The 26,870-nt window shown below is 30.6% G+C and overlaps 1 protein-coding gene and 1 long non-coding RNA gene across 3 annotated transcripts in view; one reads left to right on the top strand and one right to left on the bottom strand.

Annotated features, from left to right (window-relative positions):
• LOC144836191 (uncharacterized) overlaps positions 1–26,870 on the top strand; it is a 113,842-nt gene that overhangs the window by 80,783 nt on the left and 6,189 nt on the right. The window lies entirely within an intron of this gene.
• Positions 2,684–26,837, bottom strand: LOC144836188 (putative oxidoreductase YrbE). Of its 2 annotated transcripts, none has more exons than XM_078691426.1 (8): positions 26,739–26,837; positions 24,983–25,228; positions 24,356–24,426; positions 20,873–20,981; positions 4,840–4,967; positions 4,345–4,568; positions 3,533–3,698; positions 2,684–2,988 (listed from the first exon to the last, which is right to left on the bottom strand). In XM_078691426.1, the coding sequence occupies exons 2-8, from the start codon at positions 25,204–25,206 to the stop codon at positions 2,831–2,833; spliced, it is 1,080 nt and encodes a 359-aa protein (XP_078547552.1). In that variant the 5' UTR covers positions 25,207–25,228; positions 26,739–26,837; the 3' UTR covers positions 2,684–2,830. The 2 variants fall into 2 exon arrangements, with proteins under 2 accessions (XP_078547552.1, XP_078547553.1); XM_078691427.1 differs by lacking the exon at positions 26,739–26,837 and adding an exon at positions 25,701–25,739.

Below are 26,870 nucleotides of genomic sequence, written 5' to 3'. Positions count from 1 at the left end.
CACCAATGTGGTTGTATTTGTTATGGTATTACACAGTCTAAGTAAACTTGGCAACGTTGCAAAACAAGCTCACAAAATTCGTAAGAAGCGGAAGGGCATGTCTTTACTACAGAATGCCGTGTGTATATCGGCTGTGATGGGAATGACGTGGCTTATTGGATTCTTTGCAATTGGTAGTGCCTCCGAGATTGTCCAGTTACTTTTCTGTATCCTGAATTCTTTTCAAGGATTCTTTATATTCGTTATGTATTGTTTCAGAAGTAAAGATATTCGTAAATTTTGGGCAGACAAAATCATTAAAAAATGTTACGCGATATCGTCATCATTTAAAAGAACCAAAAATAGCAATCTGTACTCCAGTGGGCGTGAAAGTACTCATTCAGATTCTAGGAATTACTCAAATAACAACCAAGTATCCTTTGCCCGATCTTCAGGTGTTTCTAATGACTTTAGTTATCGGAAGTAACATCCGATTATACGTATAGTTAACACATTCATGGGCAAGTGATTAGGTATATTCCATCCTAAATTTTTTGAGAGAACAACAGAATGTATCCTCAAACTATAGATGTACAATACAATACTCCGCTTTCCGAAGTACTTTGATTGGAAAAAGAAACGGACTACTAATTATTTTTCTTATTACTACATAATTAAAACAAAACTAATATTTTAAAATGTGCCTTTCCATTATCAACAATAATTAATCTTGCTGGTTGATTATATTATTTAAAGCTTTGGGTCAAAATTCTTTTTACTGGATTTATGTTCTATTAAATAGAACAGAACATATTAAAACGCTACTGTTTGCAGACGATAACTGCGGTTTTCTTAACTGACTATAGTACCAACTCCCATTTATGCGGTGTTCTCGATTTTGGGTGAAAGATCACATATGTATAAATGTTCCGCAAATAACATAGTAAATAGTTCTCCTTATATTATTACGATACCTTGTCTTCAGGGTTTTACAGGAATTATAATCAAAGGTGAGAAAGGGGGATAGTCTGGCAACATTTTAAAACGCTACAAATTGCAGACGTCAATTAAGATTTCATTCCCATTTGGTCAGTATGACTGATACCTCCTCTAAGTTATGTAGTGTTTATAATTTGGGGTCGACGGTCACATAAGGTTCAGTATAGTCGAAATTCCACAAAATGAATATTTACACATAGGCTTATGTATTGTTATACAGGGGTGTTAATGAAATTGTGATTTTAGAAGGTGTCACTAGACCAAAATAATGTATTCTCAGACTTATTTCAGCTTTTTGAAACAAGACTTGCTGTGTTCATGTAGACTATAATATAATAGGACATACGTTCCACAGGTGTACATAATCTGTTTATAATAATAGAAAGTTAGGTAAAGGACTCATCTCAAAAGAGTAGAATATAATTAGTTATATTGACATAATAACATAATATTGTATTTTACAATTTCAACGTTGATGTTAAACCATACCCATCCGGGGGCCGATGTACCTAGAGTTGTTGAGTAAAAGAATACACATTGTTAACGATTGGGCTGATTTCAAACAAACTTGGTCCATAATAAAAGCATAGGGTCAAAAGCCAAACAATTCCTCTTACTGGGTTTATGTACTATTGAACATATTATCTCTAGTTAAAGATGTATTGTCCCTTGAAACACAAAAAAGAAGGTCAAAATATGTTTAATTTAAATTGGCCATATCAAAGTAATATTAAAGTTATTCACTTTAAGTCTAACATTCGAGCCAAAAACAACAAGATTACGTAATTAACAGGTAAATTAGTTTGATTACATTTCGTCTGGAAAAGATTTCAAACCACGAGTATACATTATGCATATGCTAATTAGGATTGTTTACAACTCGCAGATCGTATAACGAAATTAATATTATAATATCATCTCTAAACAGAATGAAATAAATTTCTTTGCATTATCGGCGTTCTTTTAAAGTATATTTTACTGATGGCAGGTAACGGTAGTGTCGACACAGAAAAATAAATGTACGCTTAGGTATTAAAATGGAGTGAGTTGTATGACTTGTAATATTGTACTTACCAATATTTCATCAGCCTGCATCTCTTACCACCATATTTTCTTCTTGTACTTGCTTAATATTTCATGTAGTGAATGGGATAATTTTCGAAAACAAAAACACTTGCTAGAACATAGTTTGTAAGTATGCCAAATTGGAATTGTTTGGCTTTTGGTAAAATTAAAGCCTTGTTCCCACTAGGATGCAACGAAAGGAAGTAGACGCAACGCAAGCGTGTTGACCAATGGCAAGCGATAGTTCGAATAATCCATCGCTTGTGATTGGTCAACTCACTTACGTTTCGTTACGTCCTTGTGTCACGTCTCTAGTGGGAACCAAGCTTTGTCGACGTTGGCATTGCGTTCACACATCCTTGATTTGCGCCTATAACTATTATTTTCTGTCCGCACCAGATTTTGATATTGGGCCTAGTGTGGAAACGTGCTTAGCCACGTCTTCAACAATTACATTGTGTGACTTCATGAATTCAGGTAGTTCTCATCAACCTAATTATTGATTATCTATTTTTTAAGTCGTTTTGAAATCATCAAATATCAATACAAACGTGTACACATGTAAAGTAGAATTTCTTTAATAATTTATTAAATATAAACGATTTAGTAAAAGTATGTTAAAAAAACATATCTGTAAAGCACACACAAATGAAAAATTTAATAATACCGTTTAAGTTAAAATCATTCCTTAACTACATGCAGATTCCAAAAATAAGTATGCTGAGAAGTAGGTATGTAAAAGATAAGTATAAAATGACCACCACCAAGTATTATCCAAAATGAAACGTCACTCTAATCCATTAAGTTGCCCGTTCAGTTGCCCATTTATACACTTCTGCTGGTAACTGATTGGCTTTCCTAGACTCATTGATTCGTTACAACATTCTGACAGTCTAGTAACCCGGATGCAGTCTTCCTCCGTTACATCCAAAGTAGCTTCGATGCCTATTGTCAAAAATAGTATTTATACAAGTTTTACATTTTATGAGTTGGAGTGAGGATAATATTTCATAAGTTGAAGAGGGGAGAATATTTCATGAGTTGAAATATTGATGTTCTATTTAACGAAGAGGGCAGTAGGACTACAGCTTTCAACGAATGAAATTATATTCCACATTCAACGAACACATACATCATGCATTATTGGCTTTATAACACACCTACTGTAAGTAGACTTTTATCCAATTAATCCGCTGCTTTTATTTTGAATAAATGTGATTCAAAAAGCAGCTCATATTAGTTTGGTCACGGCGCACACTATCGTTGATTGTCATGCCTAGCGTCACGAAATTCTATAAATATCTTCAAAACGCTGAAGATATTTAAGAAATGTCAGAACCAATGCCATGTCAGAACCCCCTACCCCCTTCTCAGAAATCGCGCGCTCCCTTTACTGCTCGTAGATGATGTATTGTAAGACCTGGCATACAGTAGGTACGTTGTATAATATTATTTATCTCTCTACTACGGGAATACAACAGTGTCCTACCTTGATATACATTTAGAAAATGTTCAAATTCTAGCTTGTAAGAAGCTTTGTAGCGTTCAATAAATCCTCCTTGTATCCGTCCTAAACTGTGTCCATCTTGACAATGATGATGAACGGATGTTGGAAACAAATTTTTGGACTCAAGTATCCCGTTATCCCCAAACACCTAAAAGAAAACATATGTCAAACATTAGTGTAAAAAAGCATGTTTATTTGAGGGAGCGTTTATTCAAAACGATGTTCTATGGGCCGTTTATTCGAGGGAGAGACCAATAGAGAGTGCGCTTTCGACCCGTTATTAAAGATAAAGATCACTTGAGATTTCAATACACGTTACTTCGTCATCAATATATCGATTTTCTTGAAATAGACTGTATATTCACAAACATAAATAAGAGAACATAACCTGAAGATTGTGGTCGTTACCGTGAAACCAAACATTCCCAGCAAGTACAGTAGAACTCTAAAGAGACCCCGTCAAATTGTCTCAAAGTTAATATCGGTTGGCCGTAATGTTAAAACATTTAGTTCGTTTTTCGACAAAGTGTCCAATTAATTAATTATTATCTGTGAAGGCCCCAGTTTGGTCCACCCGTCGGCGTTTCGATTTTAGTCTGGAAATATTTGTATTTGTGTATTATTATTAATAATATATCTAGTATTATACGTATGAAACGCCATAAGTGCACAAATATTTATCTTTTTTGCTAATATGCATTCGAAATAAACCTAGACTAAATAATAGGGATGTCTCAAAGGAGGGTTGCTAATATATACTGTCTGTTGTTATGTTTTTAATCAAGTCATTATACCTCAAGTCTTTGATCATATCCATACACCGCGTTTCGATTGACATCAACATGCGCCACGGCTCCTTTTGGAAATTGCATCATGATTCCAGCTTGGTCATAATCTCCAATGGCTGCAATGTCTGGGTTGAACGCATGCGCCTGACAGTAGATCGTTGTAGGTGAACTCCCTATAATCCAGCAAATCATATCCATATCATGGGTTGCACAGTCAAAGAATATACCACCTGCAAAGAAATATATGCAAATATTATATACAAAGTGCTATTCAAACTCGTTCAAATATTTACACTTTAGTAACTCATCAACATGATGAAGACTTCTCTTCCATCCACCTCCAACCTAGTTAAACTTCATCAATATAACACTACATTCTATACTAAATTATTTTTTGAAATTCATCCTTCAAATCTGGCCAGATACTTAGCGACCTATTAATTAATCCACACCATCCCGTCTAATCGGATACGCTTATTCTGACGTCATAAGAGTACTTACCAGACGTTTTAAGGTAACTGACTGGAGGTTCAGGGTGATCTCGGCTAGTTGTTTTTATTGATTTTACTTCACCAATTTCACCGGCTTTAACTCTTTTATAAATATCTCGTACTGATGGATCGAAATGTCTGCCAAATAGAATATAAAATATTTTAAAATTAAATGATAATAAATTAAATACTTAAAACTTTTAATTCTTGTACAATAAATATTCAATAATAATATTAGAAAATTTGATTATAATTCCAAATTGTATGTAAACTGGTCTTTAGTGTACTATATTTCTATCCATGCAATAAACATATTTTCATTAACACGAGAATAATATCGAAGGACACAGAATTGAAAATAATTATTGTTTGACGTTTGACCTTTAAGGACAAATCCGAAACGAATAAAAAAATAAGATAATCTATGTTAATGGGGCTATGCACTGTATCTGAATAGAAATAGTTAATCATTAAATAAATTGTCTAACATATATTATTTTTTCACACGTGTTACATGACACACTCCGAGAGAGATGGACAGCGATTAGTTGTTATTATTTTGAATCAATACTATTATAATACATTGGCGGATCCAGAGGAGGCGGATCTCGAGAAAGACGGAACATATTTCGCATCAACCCTAGAGTCATTTCGTTTTTCTTTGATCAACTTTACACACAATTCATTTAATTCTGAATGTTATGATGTTCTTGGTAGTCATGTTAAGGTTCTGTCTACACTATCAAACATTATGTGACAACAAAAATGTGACATGCAAATATATGGACATGGTGTTATCACTACTCGGGCATATCACTACCATATTTGGGCACATCGCACTTTTTGTTTGTCAAACTAGTTTGATTGAGTAGTAGAGCTTTATTGTTAGTATTACTATTGCTATTTATACATATTGTCTACGCTTTTCCTCCTCCTCCTCTCATAATAACATTTATTTCTTATCATTTCAAAGTAAACAAAATAACAATTTAAATATAAATAATTAAGAGGCAACACCCAGAAAGTAATAACATTTGGAGGTTTCCCTCCAAAAAAACTTGTGACGGGTAGCCAGTTAAAAAGTTATAAACATATTGGAGTTTAAACAAACAGAAACAAAACAAGTCAACGACAAGTTAATAATAATATAATACTATGGAAGCACAGAAAAACCAGAATAAATATGTTGTTTTATTATTATTAGTTATTTATGGAGTAGAATTTGTTTAAGTTTAAAAGAAAATTTATTTTTTGAAGGTGCCAATTTAATTTCGTCGGGGAGATCATTAAATAATTTGGTGCCACTATAACGGATATTATGTTGCATTAATGTTAATTTGGTAAGGGGAGGGTGGAGGTTACAGGAGGATCTAGTTTTATGGGTATGAATACTATTATTTTTTATAAAGCTGCAAGAAAGTTTAGTTGGAAGTAGACAGTTGACATGTTCATAGACGAAGGTGCATTGTTGGAGGATATTGATGTTTTGGACAGTTAATAATTTAAGGTCAGAGAAAAGCTCACTAGTGTGATCTAGGCGTGACGCACCAGAGATGAGGCGAATAGCTTTTTTTTGGAGAATAAAAAGTTTGTTGAGGTTTGAAGCATAGTTGTTTGCCCAGACAATATTACAGTAAGAAATAAAAGGTAAAACAAGTGAACAATAAATCATGCGAAGGACTTCTTTGGGCAAGTAAAATGAAAGACGATATAATATTCCAATATTTTTCGAAATTTTAGTTTCGATTTCTTTAATGTGGTGTTTGAAGTTTAGTTCTTCGTCTATTTCTACTCCAAGAAATTTGGTATGCTTAACAAGAGGAATTTTGTGGGCAGCAAGGTAAACATTATGAGTGTCGTTAATCAAATCTTGGTGTCGAAAACCAAAAAGCATAAAATGGCATTTGTTAATATTTATTGAAAGTTTGTTTGCATTGAAATAATCGTTCACGTTCTTCAATTCCCTATTAAAAGTATTGAAAATGAAATCAAAATTAGTGTGTGAATAAAAAATGGTTGTGTCATCAGCATAAAGATAAAAAGAAAGGATGTCAGATGCATTTGGTAAATCATTGATATACAATAAAAAAAGAAGAGGGCCTAATAGAGACCCTTGAGGAACACCACAAACAATAGGTTTGAAATCGGAAAAAACATTGTTGATATAGGTGCATTGAAGTCGATTAGACAGATAATCTTTAAAAAGGTCAAGAGAAATGCCACGGATACCATAGTTAAAGAGTTTTGACAGTAAAATAGTGTGATCAATGGTATCGAATGCCTTCGACAGATCTATGAATAGGCCAGACGAAAACAACTTATTATGAATAGCATCCACAATGTTGTTGGTAAGATCAATTAAAGCAAAAGAAGTGGAATAGTTTTGTCTGAAACCATATTGTTTATTGTAGAGAATGTTGTGTCGGTTAATGAAATCATACGTACGGTCATAGATAAGTTTTTCAAGAATTTTTGAAAAGAAAGTAAGAACAGAAATTGGTCGATAATTGTTGGGATCAGATTTGTTACCTTTTTTGTATATAGGAGTGACCTTTGCAGTTTTCATGCTTTTAGGGAAAGATCCTGTGGATAAAGATAAGTTGCAAATATGAGTAAGTGGAGAAAGAATAAGGTCTATTGATTTTTTAACAACATTGCCACATATATCGTCAATTCCAGCAGCCTTGTTGTTTTTGAAAGAGTTGACAATTTTAAGAACCTCATGTTCCGAAACAGGAGATAAAAAAAGGGAAGGTCAAGAGAAATGAAAGAAAAAAGGGAATTCTTCATTATGTGTACTTTTTTTTTCTCTTTTGTGGCGCAAACACCACTTTTATTCACATTCATATTATCTCATATTACATAAAATCGTATTATTCAACTTGTAAATGTCGTTATAGTTCATAAGTCACATTTTTACATATATGAATTCTGTATTACTCCCTTTTTCATTAAAATAGTTTACACATTTTCATTTGTTTGTTTTTAAAAAACTAGCACCATTTGCATTGCAGATTTTTTTTCACTTTTGTTGTGTAACATAAACTGAATATATTTAAAATTAATTCATGCAATATAATTATGCTACATTGTATGGTAAAATAAATATAATAAAACACATTTTTTTTTAAACTTATGTGGGTTCATCCCACTTTTATTTCCATATATAATGTTCTCTTTACATATATTTTTCATTTTCATTTCAATACGCTATACATATTATTATATTTCATTTTTTTATATAATTATTATCACATTCATTTTTGTTTTTATCGTTTCTCTTCATAGTTTCCTCTTTTTATACATATTATCTATAATACATTTTCATTAACAAAGCTTATCTTTTCTTACATAGCATATTTAATTCATACAATTATAATATATTCTATGTTTAATAAATCCATCTAATTTAATATCTCCTATGTGTTTTCTTTGGCTTTATCTATGCAAACATATTTTTCATTTAACAATACATATTCTTTCTTATAAATTACTAACCTTGTAAACATAATATTTTTCACATCCTTCAACATTGATTTTTTTTGTTTAATAATATTAACAAATATTAACAAACTATATTTCCATTATTATTAAAAGGCATAATGCCTTAATTGAATATATGCAATTGTTAAAAGCCATACCAAAAGAGTGGAAAGAAATTATTGAAAAAGATAATACAAAAAAGGAAGACAATAGTATTCCTAGTCTACGACTTTATATGAAAAATAAAGGAACTGTCTTCTATAATCATTTTATTAAGAGATGTTCAAATATACCAAATTCACAAATGAAATGGGAAATAGAACTAGGTAAAGCAGACATTGATTGGAGTAATGTTTGGTACTATAAAGTTTATAGACTAAAACATATACCCAAAGTTGCTCAATTTAATTTTAAACTTCTGCATAGAATACTACCATGTAAAAAACGATTGAAAATTTGGAACTTAGCAGGTAATGATTTATGTGATAAATGTATAAACAAGGTTGAAACTGAAAAACACATGTTATATAAATGCAGTGTAATTCAATGGATATGGCTTAAATTTAAAAATGTCATAGCTAAGAGCTTTTCAAACGAAGACCCAATAACTTGGTCTACAATTATTACTGGATCAAATAACATAATTGTAAATGAATTGATTTCATTATTTGTATTCTCTATATATAAGTTGCATATATTAACAAAACCTGAAAAAAAAGGAAACAACTATGAAAAAAAGATCTGGAATCTTTTTATTACTGAAGTAAAGCATTTAATTGAGAATGAGTATAAGTGCTACTACTTTAAAGCTCAATGTAAATGGGGAGATATAAAGGAAAATCTCCTTAAATTAATGAAATAAAAAAATTCTATTTGTATCTCTTAAATACATTGTATATAGGCCTAGTAAATATAATACGTTTAAGATATGTCATCCGGGTATGAAGCGTCTCACATACACACAGAGCCAAAATATTACCTTGGACTTGCACTTTGTATGGACTCTAACCTTACGGTTCTCATTATATATATCATTCCATCCTATCCATTCTAAACACCCTTTTTTTCAAGCTTTTGCATTCTTCGTTTTTCATCTCATCCATTTTTGTCTTGGTGAAAAGGGAAGATACTTTATATTCTTCCCCTGAGTTTATAGCCTCTCTACCCAGACACGGACACGAACAGAATAAAACAATAATAATCACTTTTTCATAAGTACGTTTTTTTAAAATCAATTTTTATCGTCATTTTATTGCCATCGACATATTTTAACTAATTGTATTTTTAAAAATGTATATGAATGTAAATGTGGTTTCTTTTTAACATCAAAATAATCTTAGCCTATGTATATACTGTTTAAAAGAGATGTATTTTTTTTAGCAATATACCTTATAAATAAGAGAAATATATAAATGTGCATATATATATAATATTATATTTATAACTGTCAGAGAACTATAATAAAAGTGGGACGAACCCACACAAGACAAAAAAAAAAAACTATATTTCCACAGATTACTATGGCAAGCCTCAGCTGTCTGAAGTATTCAAAATATTATATTATTATATCATTTTTTTATTATATTATATATTGTATTGGAATGAAATATACGTTTTGCATTATATTACTTAGTTTTAGCATTATATTATATCTATTTCTAATATATTATGTGAAAAATGTAACAAATTATTGACTATTTGTATTATATTATTCGGTTTTGGCATTATATTATGAACATTTACTATTATATTATTAATAAAATACATTATATTATAATATAATTGTATTATATTAAACGCATTTACCTTACTTTATAACATACAACATTATTATATTATACGGATTCGTTAGTTATGTTATTATTTTGTATGATGTTTATTATACGTCACGACTTATTTCAGTTCTTCTAACTCTTTCTCTCCCTCCCCCTGTTCACTAGCAATCAGCGGCAGAATCTGAATTGTGTGACTGTTGAAGAATAAATAATTATCTTTACTACGTACTAGGCCTAGGCCTACTAGGGGATCTAGCCTAGACGTAGCTAGTTAGACAAGTGACCAAGGACCACCGGACAGCTACAACTAATACTACAATACAATAATACTACTACAATAACTACTACTGCTACTACCTAGGCCTAGCAAGTAGAGTACTAGGTAGCAACTACTAGGCTCTAGGGCGTATGTATGATGTTAACTACTACTAGGCCTAGGCCTACTAGTTAGGCTAGGCCTAGACTTGGCTAGGACCGGGCCTGCTGCCTTAGGCTGGGCTACTACTACTACTACTACTAGGCAGTCAGCCCATGATGGGTATGAGTAAGCCAAAATTTTGGATAAGTAAACCAAAATTTGGGTACGAGCGAGTTGGCATGGGTACGGGTTGACCTGTATCCTTCTAGCTAATCGTAGTAGGCCTAGGTCTCAAGTAAGTCTACGCTACCCAGTCCGGCTACAATATGGTTTATTTTGTTTTATAGCTTTATTGATAGCTGGGTTCAAATTTGGGTTTGGATGGCTTTTTCTCATTCTAAAACAGATTTCCTTATCATAATAAAATAATATATGAATTTATTTGTAATATTGTAATGTATACATAATATAAGTAATTGCCATTGCATTTATTATTATTAATTATATATTATACTGTTACCCCTTAATTATACTATAGTATAATTTCCTTGTTATATTTTACAATATTTTCTTCATAATTCTACAATTTTGTCTTTCACAGCACAAATTTATCATACTGAATCATCACACACCAAGTCTCATAAATTTCTACTGTATTTGTCCAAGCTACTCCAGCTACATGGTATTGCCTTGAGGCTAAACTACACGGTATACTGGCACTACCATCATTCCTGGCTCGTCAACCTGGACCACATAAGCACAGTTTCAGTTTCAGTTTATTTACCATTTCAATTTCTGAACATAAGAGATGAACAACTTATATGGATTGATAACCGTAAGAGCGAAGCTCGTTTACCGGTCACCCGTTAGTGCAGTGACATTACAGACAACATAAAGACAGGACAAAGGTGCAATACATAACAAGACATGTGAACACTTGTGTTTGCAACCCCTTGGATAAAATAATATATTTATATAAAGGAGAAAGTTAGATATTATAATATTTCTTTTCGATCATACAATGATAATTTTAAAATTATTTCCTAAGAAGTCATACTACTGATTCAAAATAGTGACTTACACCCTGTGGTCAAGGCTTTATTTTCTCTTATGCTTATTTCCTCCAACATACAGAGTACATAGGACTTTTTGATTCATAACTGTTGAATTGCATCCCAATACATAGTACCTATTGGTATTATATCTAAAAATACAAAGGCGGCTAACACAGATAGTTCCATATACAGTACTCTCTTATAAATAGATGTATCTCTCCAATCTACTCCCAACTACCTAATCTAATAATAGTACTATTAGCATGCTACTATACACTTTGTAGACAAGAAGTAAGTTGTATACACCTAGAGGACTTATGGTAGTACAGTCGAACGCCCTCTCACTGGCCCGGTCAACATAATCTATACCTAGATTATTACAGTAATTAAAGTACATTATTACAGAGATTTTTTTTTTTTTTGCAGAAATCAAAGTTATGTGTATAGAAAGCAGTACTCGTATTAAAAACTAAGGTTGTACTCTTGAACGCAAGCTGGCAGGATATTTTGAATATTTTTTATTGTTGAAATGAATGGAATCCTAACTTCATTTTCTACGAACTGGAGACGAAGACATATTATGACCCTTTTATTTAAATTTATTTGAATAGACCTCCATGTAAAGTCATTAAAGGCTACATGATTGTTTTAAATTTTAATATGTGATAGTAGAAAATCATTGTGTATAATGAGGACTATAATCTTATATTCACTTGCATTCTCATCTTTTTAAAATTTTATTTATAATGCTGGTAATGAGTTTAAAATTTAATTATATTGACTAGTTTTGATAATCATTATGTCCACATAAATTCATTTATATTTCTTTTGTGGAATATAGTTCATATATTATGTATTAAATAAATTGGTAAGGCCCTATAGGCCTACTGTTATTATTTAAGGAAAGTTTATATACACTTATTTTATGCCTACCAATATTAGTATTACAAAATTGTTTATATAAATATTTTGTCTAATTGCCTTGATTTTTTGTATAGGCCAATGGCATCAATGTTTTTCTCAAAGCAAATTAGCCTAATAATGCCACATTTAGAAACATGATTCTTTGATTTCTGATATTCTGTACTTGTGTATGCATTACTAAAATAACATAGTAGTTAATATATTTCATTTGTAATGTATGTATAAACATTCAGTTTTTTTTTTTACATTTTTAAATTTAAACATTATTACAATACCTACCTTTCTGATATTGTTACTATTGTATAATATTTTTTGAGGCAGATTGTTTCCAATAAAAAAAAATTTTAAACAATTATTTTGACTTATACTGTACTATGTTAGTTCAGGAGATGAAGTGTGTGTGGGCAGAATCTGGTGTGAGGTGTATATTTGTCACTTTAAGACCTAAATTAGATGTTTCTGAAGAAAAGAAGTAAAAGGATACGCTTTCAAACAACTTCAAGAAGATTCACACAAAAATAATTACTTTCCAATAAAATAGTATAACAGTGTATATTACAGTACATTGAATAAACTCGAGCGGAATAATAACGCACATAAAAAAATATTCTTTTCGAAAAGTGCCCTCTCTAGTTTTCTATTAATTTATTAATAATTATTATTAATTAATGAGTAATATGAACATATTTTTTACATTTAAGGCTGGAAGCTGTATCTACTCCTAACAAAGTTTCATACCTCCAAATTTCATCAACGTATTCAAAACACTTAAATAAATATCACATTTAACATTACAAATTCAGGTTTTGATAGAATTTTGCTTAAAAACATATACAAACAAAATCGATAAAAATACTTTTCGTATTCAAAAACATTTGATACTTGGTATAAATGTTCAATATAGGTTGCTCCATCCATATTGCAAAAAAAAAATAACTATCAAGCCATATCACTGATTTTTTTAATTTACGTTTTTACAAAATGTACACTTATGAAAGATCATACAATTCCAACTCATTTTTTTCAACCTAATAACGATTTTGAAAAAACAACTAACAAAAAACTTTCATGAATGCAATTTTGTTTCTGTGAATAGAGCAACATATAGTGAACATTTATACCAAGTATCAAATGTTTTTGAATACGAAAAGTATTTTTTATCGATGTTTTTTGTATATGTTTTTAAGCAAAATTCTATCCAAAACCCGATTTTTTATGTTAAATGTGATATTTAATATTGAAGTGCTTTGAATACGTTGATGAAATTTGGAGGTATGAAACTTTGTTAGGAGTAGAACCAGCTTCCAGCATTGAATGTTAAAAATATGTTCATATTACTCATTAATTAATAATAATTATTAATAAATTAATAGAAAACTAGAGAGGGCACTTTCCGACAAGGAAATGAATGTTTTTTTATGTGCATTATTATTCCGCTCGAGTTTATTCAATGTACTGTAATATACACTGTTATACTATTTTATTGGAAAGTAATTATTTTTGTGTGAATCTTCTTGGAGTTGTTTGAAAGCGTATCCGCTTACTTCTTTTCTTCAGAAAACATCTAATTTAGGTCTTAAAGTGACAACTATACACCTCACACCACCTACTTCCAACACACTAGTTTCTGCCCACACACACTTTATCTCCTGAACTAACATAGTACAGTATAGGTCAAATTAAATGTTTTAATTTTTTTTTTATTGCTGCCTCAAAAAATATTATATAATAGTAACAATATCAGAAAGGTAGATAGGTATTAAAAATGTTTTAAAAAATATGAATATATGTTTATACATACATTATAAATAAAATATATTAACTACTATCTTAGTAATGCAAACACAAGTACAGAATATCAGAAATCAATGAATCATGTGTCTAATTGTGGCATTATTAGGCTAATTTGCGTTGAGAAAAACATTGATGCCATTGGCCTATACAAAAAATCAAGACAACTAGACAAAATATTTACATAAACAATTAATACTAATATTGGTAGGCATTTAAATAATAGTGTATATAAACTTTTTTTAAATAATAACAGTATAGGGCCTTACCAATTTATTTAATACATAATATATGAAATATATTACACAAAAGAAATATAAATGAATTTATAAGGACATGATGATTATCAAAAATAGTCAATATAATTAAATTTTAAACTCATTACCAGCATTATAAATAATATTTTAAAAAGATGAGAATGCAAGTAAATATAAGATTCATAGTCCTCATTATACACAATGATTTTCTACTATCACATATTAAAATATAAAACAATCATGTAGCCTTTAATGACTTTACATGGAGGTCTATTCAAATAAATTTAAATAAAAGGGTCATAATATGTCTTCGTCTCCAGTTCGTAGAAAATAAGTTAGGATTCAATTCATTTCAACAATAAAAAATATCCTGCCAGTTTGCGTTCAAGACCTGCAAAATGCTTAGTTTTTAATACGAGTACTGCTTTCTATACACATAACTTTGATTTCTGCAAAAAAAAAAAAAAAAATCTCTGTAATAATGTACTTTAATTACTGTAATAATCTAGGCATAGATTATGTTGACCGAGCCAGTGAGAGGGCGATCTACTGTACTACCATACAGTCTGCTACCATACTGTAAGTCCTCTAGGTGTATAGAACTTATTTCTTGTCTACAAAGTGTATAGTAGTATGCTAATAGTACTATTATTAGATTAGGTAGTTGGGAGTAGTTTGGAGAGATACATCTATTTATAAAAGAGTACTGTATATATGGAACTATCTGTGTTAGCCGCCTTTGTATTTTTAGATATAATACCAATAGGTACTATGTATTGGGATGCAATTCAACAGTTATGAATAAAAAAAGTCCTATGTACTCTGTATGTTGGAGGAAATAAGCATAAGAGAAAGTAAAGCCTTGACCACAGGGTGTAAGTCACTATTTTGAATCAGTAGTATGACTTCTTAGGAAGTAATTTTAAAATTATCATTGTATGATCGAAAAGAAATATTATAATATCTAACTTTCTCCTTTATATAAATATATTATTTTATCCAAGGGGTTGCAAACACAAGTGTTCACATGTCTTGTTATGTATTGCACCTTTGTCCTGTCTTTATGTTGTCTGTAATGTCACTGCACTAACGGGTGACCGGTGAACGAGCTTCGCTCTTACGGTTATCCATCCATATAAGTTGTTCATCTCTTATGTTCAGAAATTGAAATGGTAAATAAACTGAAACTGTGCTTATGTTGTCCAGGTTGACGAGCCAGGAATGATGGTAGTGCCAGTGTAGTTTAGCCTCAAGGCAATACCATGTAGCTGGAGTAGCTTGGACAAATACAGTAGAGATTTATGAGACTTGGTGTGTGATGATTCAGTATGATAAATCTGTGCTGTGAAAGACAAAATTGTAGAATTATGAAGAAAATATTGTAAAATATAACAAGGAAATTATACTATAGTATAATTAAGGGGTAACCGTATAATATATAATCAATAATAATAAATGCAATGGCAATTACTTATATTATGTATACATTACAATATTACAAATAAATTCATATATTATTTTATTATGATAAGGAAATCTGTTTTAGAATGAGAAAAAGCCATCCCAACCCAGATTTGAACCCAGCTATCAATAAAGCTATAAAACAAAATAAACCATATTGTAGCCGGACTGGGTAGTGTAGACTTACTTGAGGCCTAGGCCTAGTACGATTAGCTAGAAGGATACAGGTCAACCCGTACCCATGCCAACTAGCTCGTACCCAAATTTTGGTTTACTTATCCAAAATTTTGGCTTACTCGTACCCATCATGGGCTGACTGCCTAGTAGTAGTAGTAGTAGCCTAGCCTAAGGCAGCAGGCCCGGCCCTAGCCTACTACAATTTAAGTCTAGGCCTAGCCTAGTACTAGTAGGCCTAGGCCTAGTAGTTAACATCATACATACGCCCTAGAGCCTAGTAGTAGTTACCTAGTACTCTACTAGCTAGGCCTAGGTAGTAGCAGTAGTAGTTATTGTAGTAGTATTATTGTATTGTAGTATTAGTTGTAGCTGTCCGGTGGTCCTTGGTCACTTGTCTAACTAGCTACGTCTAGGCTAGATCCCCTAGTAGGCCTAGGCCTAGTACGTAGTAAAGATAATTAGTTATTCTTCAACAGTCACACAATTCAGATTCTGCCGCTGATTGCTAGTGAACAGGGGGAGGGAGAGAAAGAGTTAGAAGAACTGAAATAAGTCGTGACGTATAATAAACATCATACAAAATAATAATATAACTAACGAATCCGTATAATATAATAATGTTGTATGTTATAAAGTAAGGTAAATACGTTTAATATAATACAATTATATTATAATATAATGTATTTTATTAATAATATAATAGTAAATGTTCATAATATATCGCCAAAACCGAATAATATAATACAAATAGTCAATAATTTGTTACATTTTTTACATAATATATTAGAAATAGATATAATATAATGCAAAACGTATAATTCATTACAATACAGTATATAATATAATAAAAAAATGATATAATAATATACTATTTTGAATACTTCAGACAGCTGAGGCTTGCCATAGATTACCCTTTATAACCCATCACATTTTCATCTACCTTGTCTTCTTTTTTTTTCTTATGTGTGTTCATTCCACTTTTTTTTTTTACTTTTTTTTTCTTTTAATATATTTCCATATATTCTTATGTTTACACATACATTATCATTTAACCAAATTTATGTTTAATAATCTATTTATAAACTTAGACATATTTTTTTTTTCTACAATTTTGTCATTTTAAATTTCACATGCATTAAGAATGTGCATATTTACGTATATATACTGTACATACATAAAAGCTTTGATCAATACACATTTCACAACTTATACATAAACCTTCTCATCCTTCATCATTGTTTTTTTATCATCAATCTATAAAACGCTTCTTACATTTTGTCTTTTTTTTTTTTTTTTTTCAAATCATCCAGTTTTAAGACATATTTACAAAACATACAATATAATTATAAGCAAAAAAAACAAAAAAAAAACCAAACAAACATAATAGATCATTCATTGAATCTCATTAACATTTTCTCTTACATGTAATCTATTATGAGTCTATATAATTGTCTAGACGTCATATTTAAGACCTTATTGTTTGTAATAGGTATATCATCATTTACATTAATGTCACATGTTGATTTTAGAATACACTTCCATTCTTTTGGAATGGCTTTCAAAATACAAGAATATTCACTGATCCAATTTTGTGTACATCTTAACCCTCTTTTTATCTCTATCGCAGGCTTAAACACATCATTATTTATAACATCACTTATTTTTAAGAACCCTGATCTAATCCAGTTACAGTTATATAACGACTTCTTTTTAATACAGAGATAAATGCATTACCCCATAATGATTGATTAATAATATCATCATAGCTTATTGGTTTCTTATTTAATCTATTATTGCAAGCATTAGCTACAGAGATAGATTTAATAACCGAGAGATAAAATGGTGGTACGGATATGTTACATGGAACTTTTGATATATTTGAGGTTAATGATTTTGGGCCTATATTTTCCATATAAAATGTTGGTAAATATTTCCATTTGGCGTAATCATTTTCATACAGTCTCCTGTACCATTTAACTTGGAAAGATATAACCTGAGATCTGAAATCTACCATTTTTAGACCACCTTGACTGTAATTTGCACACATGGTTTTTCTTTTTATTTTTTTCTTTCTTAGTTTCCCAAATGAATTTAAAAATTAATTTGTCCACCTCTTTTATTACTTTTTCTGGTACTAGCAAAATGCTGGAATTGTATATAATTTTTGAGAGCGCTAATGTTTTTACAATAGTAATTCTTCCAAAAAAAGTGAGGTGTCTTTTCTCCCATGTTTTTAGGGTATTTTCTAATGCATCAACTTTTTCTTTCCAATTCTTTTGATAACAATATTCCTTATCATGTCCAACATAGATACCTAATATCCGAATTGGTGTGGATGTCCAAGAAATGTTCCCATGTGTGTCCTTACAGTCTCTTAAACTGCCAAGCCAAAAAGCATTTGTTTTATTCTTATGTAATTTTAAACCAGACACCTCTCCAAACTTTTCAATAATATTTATGCTGTTATCTATACTGTTTATATCTTTTAGAAAAAGTACTGTGTCATCTGCTAGCTGTGCAATCTTAATATCTTTAAATATACCATTGCCTGCAGGAAAAATTAGGCCTTTGACCATATCACAAGTTCTTTTTTTCGTAGCTAGCTACTAAAATAAACAGTAGAGCAGACAAGGGACATCCTTGTCTAATACCTTGATGCATGACAAAACTTTCTGATTGCCAACCATTATTTGTGAATATACAATTTGTATTTTTATACAGTGCTTTTACCCAGTTCACAAATGAAATACCAAAATTGAATTTATTTAAGGTTTCTATTAAAAATGATCTATTGACACTGTCAAATGCTTTTTGGAAATCTAAACTAATAAGTATACCTTCAAGCTGTTCATTTCCTTCAATATCTCTGTGGATTTTGATATAATGGATCCGTCCTGTTTTTTTAATTTTTTAATATGTTTTTTATTACTATTATTTTTCTCTAAACCAAGAAAATATTTAGTGTTTCGTTCGCCATCTTCTATCCACTTTACTCTTGACCTAATTTGAGCACCCTTAGCTTCCAATAGGTAAATTTGCTCAAGTTCATTCTTTTTTTGATCTAATTCTGTTTCATACTGGATATTATTATCAGAATTATCCTTTTTCATAATTAAATCATTAATGATAGCAATTTCCTGTTGAAGTATTTCTTTTCTTCTGCATTTATTTTATTTTTCATTTTCCCATATTTTATAGAGAATTCCTTTATTTTTACCTTAATCATTTCCCATTTATCTTTTGGGTTAAGTTCTTAAACTTTGTTGTTGTTAAAACACATTTAAATCAAACCTACGGCAGTCATATCAACTACATTAGATTTAAAGACCACCCATGGATTTTGACAAAACGGTTTTTTTAATTCATTATATATTTTTATTTTATAAATAGAATAGGTAGCGATGGTATATAATTGGTTTTTTGTACAATTTCCACTGCCAAGAATGAGCTCTTTAAAAGAGCTTTTACTACCATCAATATTTTTAAAAATGTTATCTAAATTTCTCCAAAAATTCTTGTTACCTGGACATTCAAAGAACATGTGTTTTTCATCGTCAAAGGCATCACAATTATTGCATTTACTAGTACTCTTAATATTCCACATATATAATCGACTATTGGTAAGAATAGTTTGATTCAACAATTTATAATTAAAATGTGCATATTTTTTGTTTTTTTCATTTAATACTTCTTGTTTCCAAACTTCTGGCCATTTTATTGTAATTTTAAAGACATTCTCCCATTTACGTATACATTGAGGAGGAATAAAAATGCTGTCGACAGTTATCATGTGTACTTTCTGGATCCGCCACTGTAAAGGCCCGTTTACACTGACGATAACGATCGACGATAAATAGATAAAAATACAGCTTTCTTACATAAAACAAAAATAATACAAGAAATTAGAAAAGTTTTTATTCTAGAACTATAGGATAACCACTTATCTGTCTTTGATAAAACTAATATTTCCACACGTCCAATCAAATGACGTCATGATTAGTAAGAGTAATAATATCGTGACGATACAACGATTGTATTGTTCTTTTGATTAAAGATTAAAAGAATTATTATAGGACAGCATGGTTATCATATATTTCTAGAACGACCACTTTTCTAATTTCTTTTGTTTTATTTACACAAATGTTTGTTTATCTATCAATCGCCGATTGTTATCACCCTATGTGTAGTAGCCTTTATATCGGTAGTGGATTAAAAACGATGCCTACTGTATAATGAATACAACGAATGACCCATGTTTAAGAACATTTCAACATCTCAGCCAATAATTGTGAAGAAATTGGCATTGTTGAAACAGAAACAAAACCCATATCTACAGGCATGCCATGTAGTAACAGAGTCTTTTATTTTCTGCAAATCACATTTAACATTTAAGGTATGTTCATTTTGAAACCCGAATTCGGGTAGCCGGAAAACCCCGGTGGCGGATGGAAAGGGGAGCCCAATCACCACACAACAACTGACAAAATCTAGCTGACAGCAAGACAAAACTGTTACTGTTATAGTTATTTTACTGGTTTATGATTCATGAACTTTGCATCATTACTAAATCTAAACCATGTGAAATTGTTTTCCCAACAACCCCGGAATATTTTCCGTATTTTTGGCAGTTTCCATGCACTGACAAACTAAACTGCCGAATTTCAAAATGTGTTTTCTCTTGCTACATGACCGTAGGCTTTGTGAATAATTAATGTATGTTAGTATTATAAACATACGGGTACCCACTTAAAAATGAATTTACCTGTTGTAGGCACAATATAACAGCTGTTGGTATTTTCTGGCAGCAGCGTAACATGATTTTACCTCATCTACTGTTAATGCTATAGGCTTTTCACAAAATACGGCCTTACCTAAAGAACAACAAACGTGAATCGAATAAAAATCGAGATTAAATACTCCCGACAAGGAGCTCAACTTATTTGTAAATTCATAAAACAGGGAAGTTGTCTGTAATTGTGTTTATTATTAAATATAAATCATGTAGTCTCAGTTGGTGACCACGAAAAGTCACACATTGGCCATGATCTCATCCGCACTCTAATATAAGCATTTTATACAAAAATGTTCTATAGAATTCTATAAAAAAAATTCTATAGAAGATCTATAGAATTTTCTATAAAGTTTTTTATAGAAACAATCTATAGAAATTCTATGGAAACTCTATGAAAACTTTATGGAATTTCTATAGATATTTCTATAGAAACTCTATGAAAACTCTATGGAAACTCTATAAAAATCCTATGCAAACTCTATGGAAACTCTATAAAAATTCTATGGAAACTCTATAAAAATTCTATGGAAACTCTATAAAATTTCTATGGAAACTCTATAAAAATTCTATGGAAACTCTATAAAAATTCTACTGAAACTCTATAAAAATTCTATGGAAACTCTATAGAAATCCTATGGAAACTCTATAGAAATTCTATGGAAACTCTATAAAAATTCTATGGAAACTCTATAGAAATTCTATGGAGACTCTATAGAGATTCTATAGAAACTCTGTAAAAATGATAATAGGTCTATAGAAACTTTATAGAAATTATATAAAGCTCCATAGAAACTCTATAGAAATTATATAGAGCTGTATACACATTCTATAACATTTTCTATAGAAACCCAACAACTTTCTATAGAAAATGAGTAGCCAAACAATGTTTATTTTCTATGGGTGGTTGAGATCTTCAGCTTGAAATAAATACAAGTCCGCTAGTATTAGACCTTCTTTCATGCGACAGCAAATCGTTTGTTAGGCCTAGGCGAAAAGAGTACTGTAATAAAACCTAAAGTCAATGTTTCATCTGTTTCAGTGCGTACTGCAATTTATTGAAACATCAATAAAATATTTAGGATAAAAATATAAAAACGAAATTACACATATATACATACACATAAAAATATACTATTAAACACTATTAAATATTGTTTTTGCAGTTGAATAACTAGTAGTTGGTTCGGTGTCTTTTATATATTCTGGATTGTTTTGGTTGTACCTTGTAGGAAATAGGGAATATATCACTTTAAAAAGATCAAGGTTTTGAATAAATTAAATAACTAATTAGAATTAAAAATATAAAACTAATAATTACAAATCAGCATACACTTTACTGGTCAGTTACGAGTTGGTGCAACAAAATATAAAAAACATAAAAGCTATTCAGTATATTCTTCCTTCTGCGGCTCCTTATGTGTTTTGTTCATCTATTTTACTTTGTTGGCCAATGACTGTCGCAGCAAAAAAAACAGCTTTACAGTATAATCTGGTATAATAATATAATAGTAACGATGGCGAGATCTATAAAACAATAGAATAAGAAAGGACAGAATTGTTTATATCATGATATAGGCTGGAAATTTTTTTTTATTTAGGCAATGAAGTAGGTCTTTTCTTTTGAAGGCACAAAACGAATTAAATTCTTAATTACCTAGGCCTAGCTTCTCTAACCTGTAATCCCTCTAACCAATCCAAAGTCACCATATGTAGGCCTAGTAGTAGTAGGCCTAGTATTAGGCCTTACTTTGGCTGGCTTGTTGGCCTGATTCTCATAGGCCTACTACTATTAGGCCAAAAAGCATATATTCTTATATTATGTATCTCATATATGGTATGTGTAAGCTAGGTTAATAATACAATACTAATTAACCAACCTTTGGCTAAGACTGTACATGATTCAAAGTATTCATCTTTCTTCAAATAAAATTAGAGGCTAGCTTGCTTGGCTGCTACACAATTCAAATCCTCCCGCCGATTTTCTTCTTGCAGTTGCACCAAGCTATCCCAGGAGGCACTGCATACATGGACCAATCCATTATGGCTTGGAATAGTGTTTGTTAATTAAACCAGGGAGGTGTTAATTAACCACTCCCATTAATTAAACAATGAAAAATGATAATAATTGATGATATACAGTAAGCAAAAGTTGATATAATTCAAATACACAGTATTGATAATTAGTTCATGTTAATATTACAAATGTGTTCTATAGAATTAAATAAACATATTTTTATAGAATTTATATCAACTATTCTATAGAATTTCTATAGAATGGTTCTATAAAATCTCTATTAAAATTCTATAGAGATTTCATAGAGTTTATATAGAAAAGCGTTGTATTGTTTTTCTATATTTTGTCCAAGTTAATTAGATTTTCAACAGTCTATAAAGAAAAATCATATTCCTTTACATGCAAAATTGTAAAGGTATTATTGTATTGCTATTGGTAAAATCAAAATGTAAACCCCATTAAACAATAAAAATTATATTAATTGATGATATACAGTAAGTAAAAGTTGATATAATTCAAGTACACAATGATAATTGGTTCATGTTAATATCCCTTACAAATTTGTTTTATAGAATCAAATAAATATAATTTTATAGAATTTATATCAAATGTTCTATAGAATTCGTTTATAGATTTTCTATAGAATGATTGAATACAATCTCTATCAAAAATCTATAGAGATTTCATAAAGTTTCTACAGAAAAGTGTTATATTGTTTTTCTGTATTTTGTCAAAGTTTTAATTTGATTTTCAACAATAAACTGGTAAAGAAAAATCCTATTCTTTACATGCAAAATTGCTTATCATATACTTTTTTGTAAGCGATGAAAACAATGTAAACGGTATTATTGTTATTGGCACAATAAAAATGTAATTATTATCAATCCAATTTATTCCATGATCTTTCAATAATGGTGAAACAATGTATTAATCACATATATAAATTCTATAGAAATTCTATAAAATTATAGGTTCTATAGAAAAAAAGAAACATTCTATAGACACAAAATAAATTCTATAGAAATTGAAATATGTTTCTATAGAAATTTTGTACTTCTATAGAATACCATAGAGCTCTATAAATGTTCTATGGAACTCTATAAAATTCTATAGAACTTTTTTGTAAGGGAGGCCTTGGTACGCTATTGTCAAAACACACTGTTTTTCTACGGTTTTGGAAAATGGTGAGGTTTGTCGATAAAAATACGGTTTCAAATAAAAACTTATATCATTCGTTAAACCATAGAACAGAGAGCTGGTGAAATACAGTCTTAGAAATAATACAAAGATAAAACACGAGATATAATAACATCACGCAATAACAAAACTGAGACAAGCATTTGCTAATTACGCGTCCATTCCATTGCTCCCGGCTGCTTGTTTGTATTGTAGTCTGGGTATCTAATTAATTCTATTATCATTTATAAAAAAAAGCTTACCAGCCTTGCAAGCAGACTTGATCAAACTGGGATGGGACTTAACTGGCGTGCATATGAGTATTACTTCCACACTAAACAAAACATTAAAAAACAGGAAGTTCATGTGAATCATGTTAGCATCACACACTAGCTTTAATAAACACTGTCTAAAAAATGTAATATTGAATGACCATCACTGTCTTCATTATTTATATTCGTCGCCTTTGCGTAGTTTAACCAGAAATGTTACGAATATGGTATAAAATTCAGAGATACTATAATCCACTGTCCTTATTTAATCATTACCACTATCGGCATAATTATAATTCAATTTCCCACTATTAGGCTATTGTTATATTTTTAAAGCATGGTTTCCACTAGGACGCAACACTAGCTAGTGATTTGACCAATCATGGAATCATGAAAAACTATGATAATCGTATATCTAACCATAAAATCATCAGTATCGTCACGACCAAAATGGCACCATGCATGATCGGATGCATCATTACACATCAGACATGGCCTATGAACACATGAACTATGATAAAGCTGTAAATAATCCATCGCGTGTGATTGGTAAAATCACATAGACCTACTACTACGTTACGTTACGTCTTTAGTGGGAACCAAGCAATAGGGTCTAACCTTTTATCTGCAAGCATTTCATCAACCTTGCTTGAGTTACCAATCTTTATCGAGTCGTCTAAATAAAACTCGTGTTTCAACTGAACTACTCTGTCGTAGTCTTCTTCAACCAGCCATTTTATTGACACACTTGGGTTCCGAACTACATGATCCAGATGCACAGCTCCTATCTTCCCAAGACCGCATATAGCGACTCCGATCTTTTTTCTCTGTTGGTTAGCCATTGATAAACTCTATCAGTTCTACCTACAAAAAAGTAAAATAATACATAATACATTTACAGTCAAATCACCTACATTAAAAAAAGTCCCCTGTAGTTTTACACATACATTGGATTGTGCTTAAAATCCATCAGGATCATATGTGGCAGAGGAGAAACTACTAACGACCTGGACTTTTGGCCCAAACTTGTCTCTGCGGTTAACATCTTGCTGTATTTTAATGAAATTCTAAAGGGTCAGTTTTGGACACAGTGTTATTTGACAGGGATAATTACTCTGTTTAATTGCAAATCAGCTTCTTCAGTGCCGCATTCTGTATACGGATACATATTGTCATGCCAGTACCCTTTCAAACATTAAAAATTACGTACACGTACGTCTACGAAATCAATCGCATTTTTACTGCTTTTATAAAGCCTACACTACAAAAGGAGAAATGGTTACACTCGACATACCAGCATGTTTATTTATAAATAGGCAGATAACATAATATTTACCTTAATGTATAAAATGACAGAATGAATATGTAAACTTTCGACTCTATTCATAACCTATACTTTGTTTGGCAATATGACCTTTGTTTTATGTACACTCACTTGTGTTGCGTAACAATAACATGACGTGAACGAACTAACGAATTTACACCAGTATTTGTATTTATTGAATTGATTTAATTTAAACCTACAGTATTAAAATCAGTGAAGCGTTAAAAATCAATTCGTTTTTTAGAACAGTAGGTATAGGCAGGGAGGTGAAAAGATAACCTCCCTGGTATAGGTCTCTAGGCCTATAATTATATACTGTATTATAGATTTTACTACTAGGCCTACGGTGGTCCTAGTGTATTCTGAATCTAGTCCGTTTGCACCGTATGATATTGCCTATGTTTTTAAAGCCATGATCAGCTACTAGCTACTACATGTGCATATTTTAAGTTAATCACGTATTATAACAATTATGCGTTTTGTGTGTTAAAGATGTATTGTCCCTTGAAACACAAAAAATGGAAAAAAAATATTCTAAATTTAAATTGGCCATATCAAAGTAATATTAAAGTTATTCACTTTAAGTCGAAAATTTGAACCAGAAACAACACGTTTACGTAATTAACAGGTAAATTAATTTGATTACATTTCGTATTGGAAAATCGTCACAAGCGAAAGTAAACAAACAACTCGTTGCGGTTGAGAAGGTGTTTTCACACAGATCGCGAAGAAGTTTTTTTATTATGCATACAGAGTAGTCAAACAAGCGCGTTGCATTATAAGATATGTTTTGATCGAAAAACCGGACTGGAAGTCAAAGTTATTTTTTGAACAAAAAAACGTCTGTATTTCGGTTAAATTAAGTTTTTTTCGACTAATTTTTGGTGAAAGTTAGTAACTATTATGATACTTCAAAATGACCCCCTTTTTTCGAAATATTAAAGAAAAAATTTTTTTGAATTAGTCAAAGGGACAATACATCTAAAAAAAAGAAATAGTCACTTATGGAAATCCATTTTACAGAAATAAATAATCACGCTAGCTACCTACCTGATTACCACATACGTTGACGTACGTCGAGCCACTCTAGAAACAATTCTAATATACGGCCGAGTAACAACACTACTATACTAATACTACTATTATGCTACTAATGTTATGGCACAATCTCATCCTCAAACC

This window comes from Antedon bifida, chromosome 2, assembly GCF_963402885.1.
Source record: "Antedon bifida chromosome 2, ecAntBifi1.1, whole genome shotgun sequence".
In the NCBI taxonomy this organism is placed as follows: Eukaryota; Metazoa; Echinodermata; class Crinoidea; order Comatulida; family Antedonidae; genus Antedon; species Antedon bifida.
This window is presented reverse-complemented; position numbering and strand designations above follow the sequence as displayed.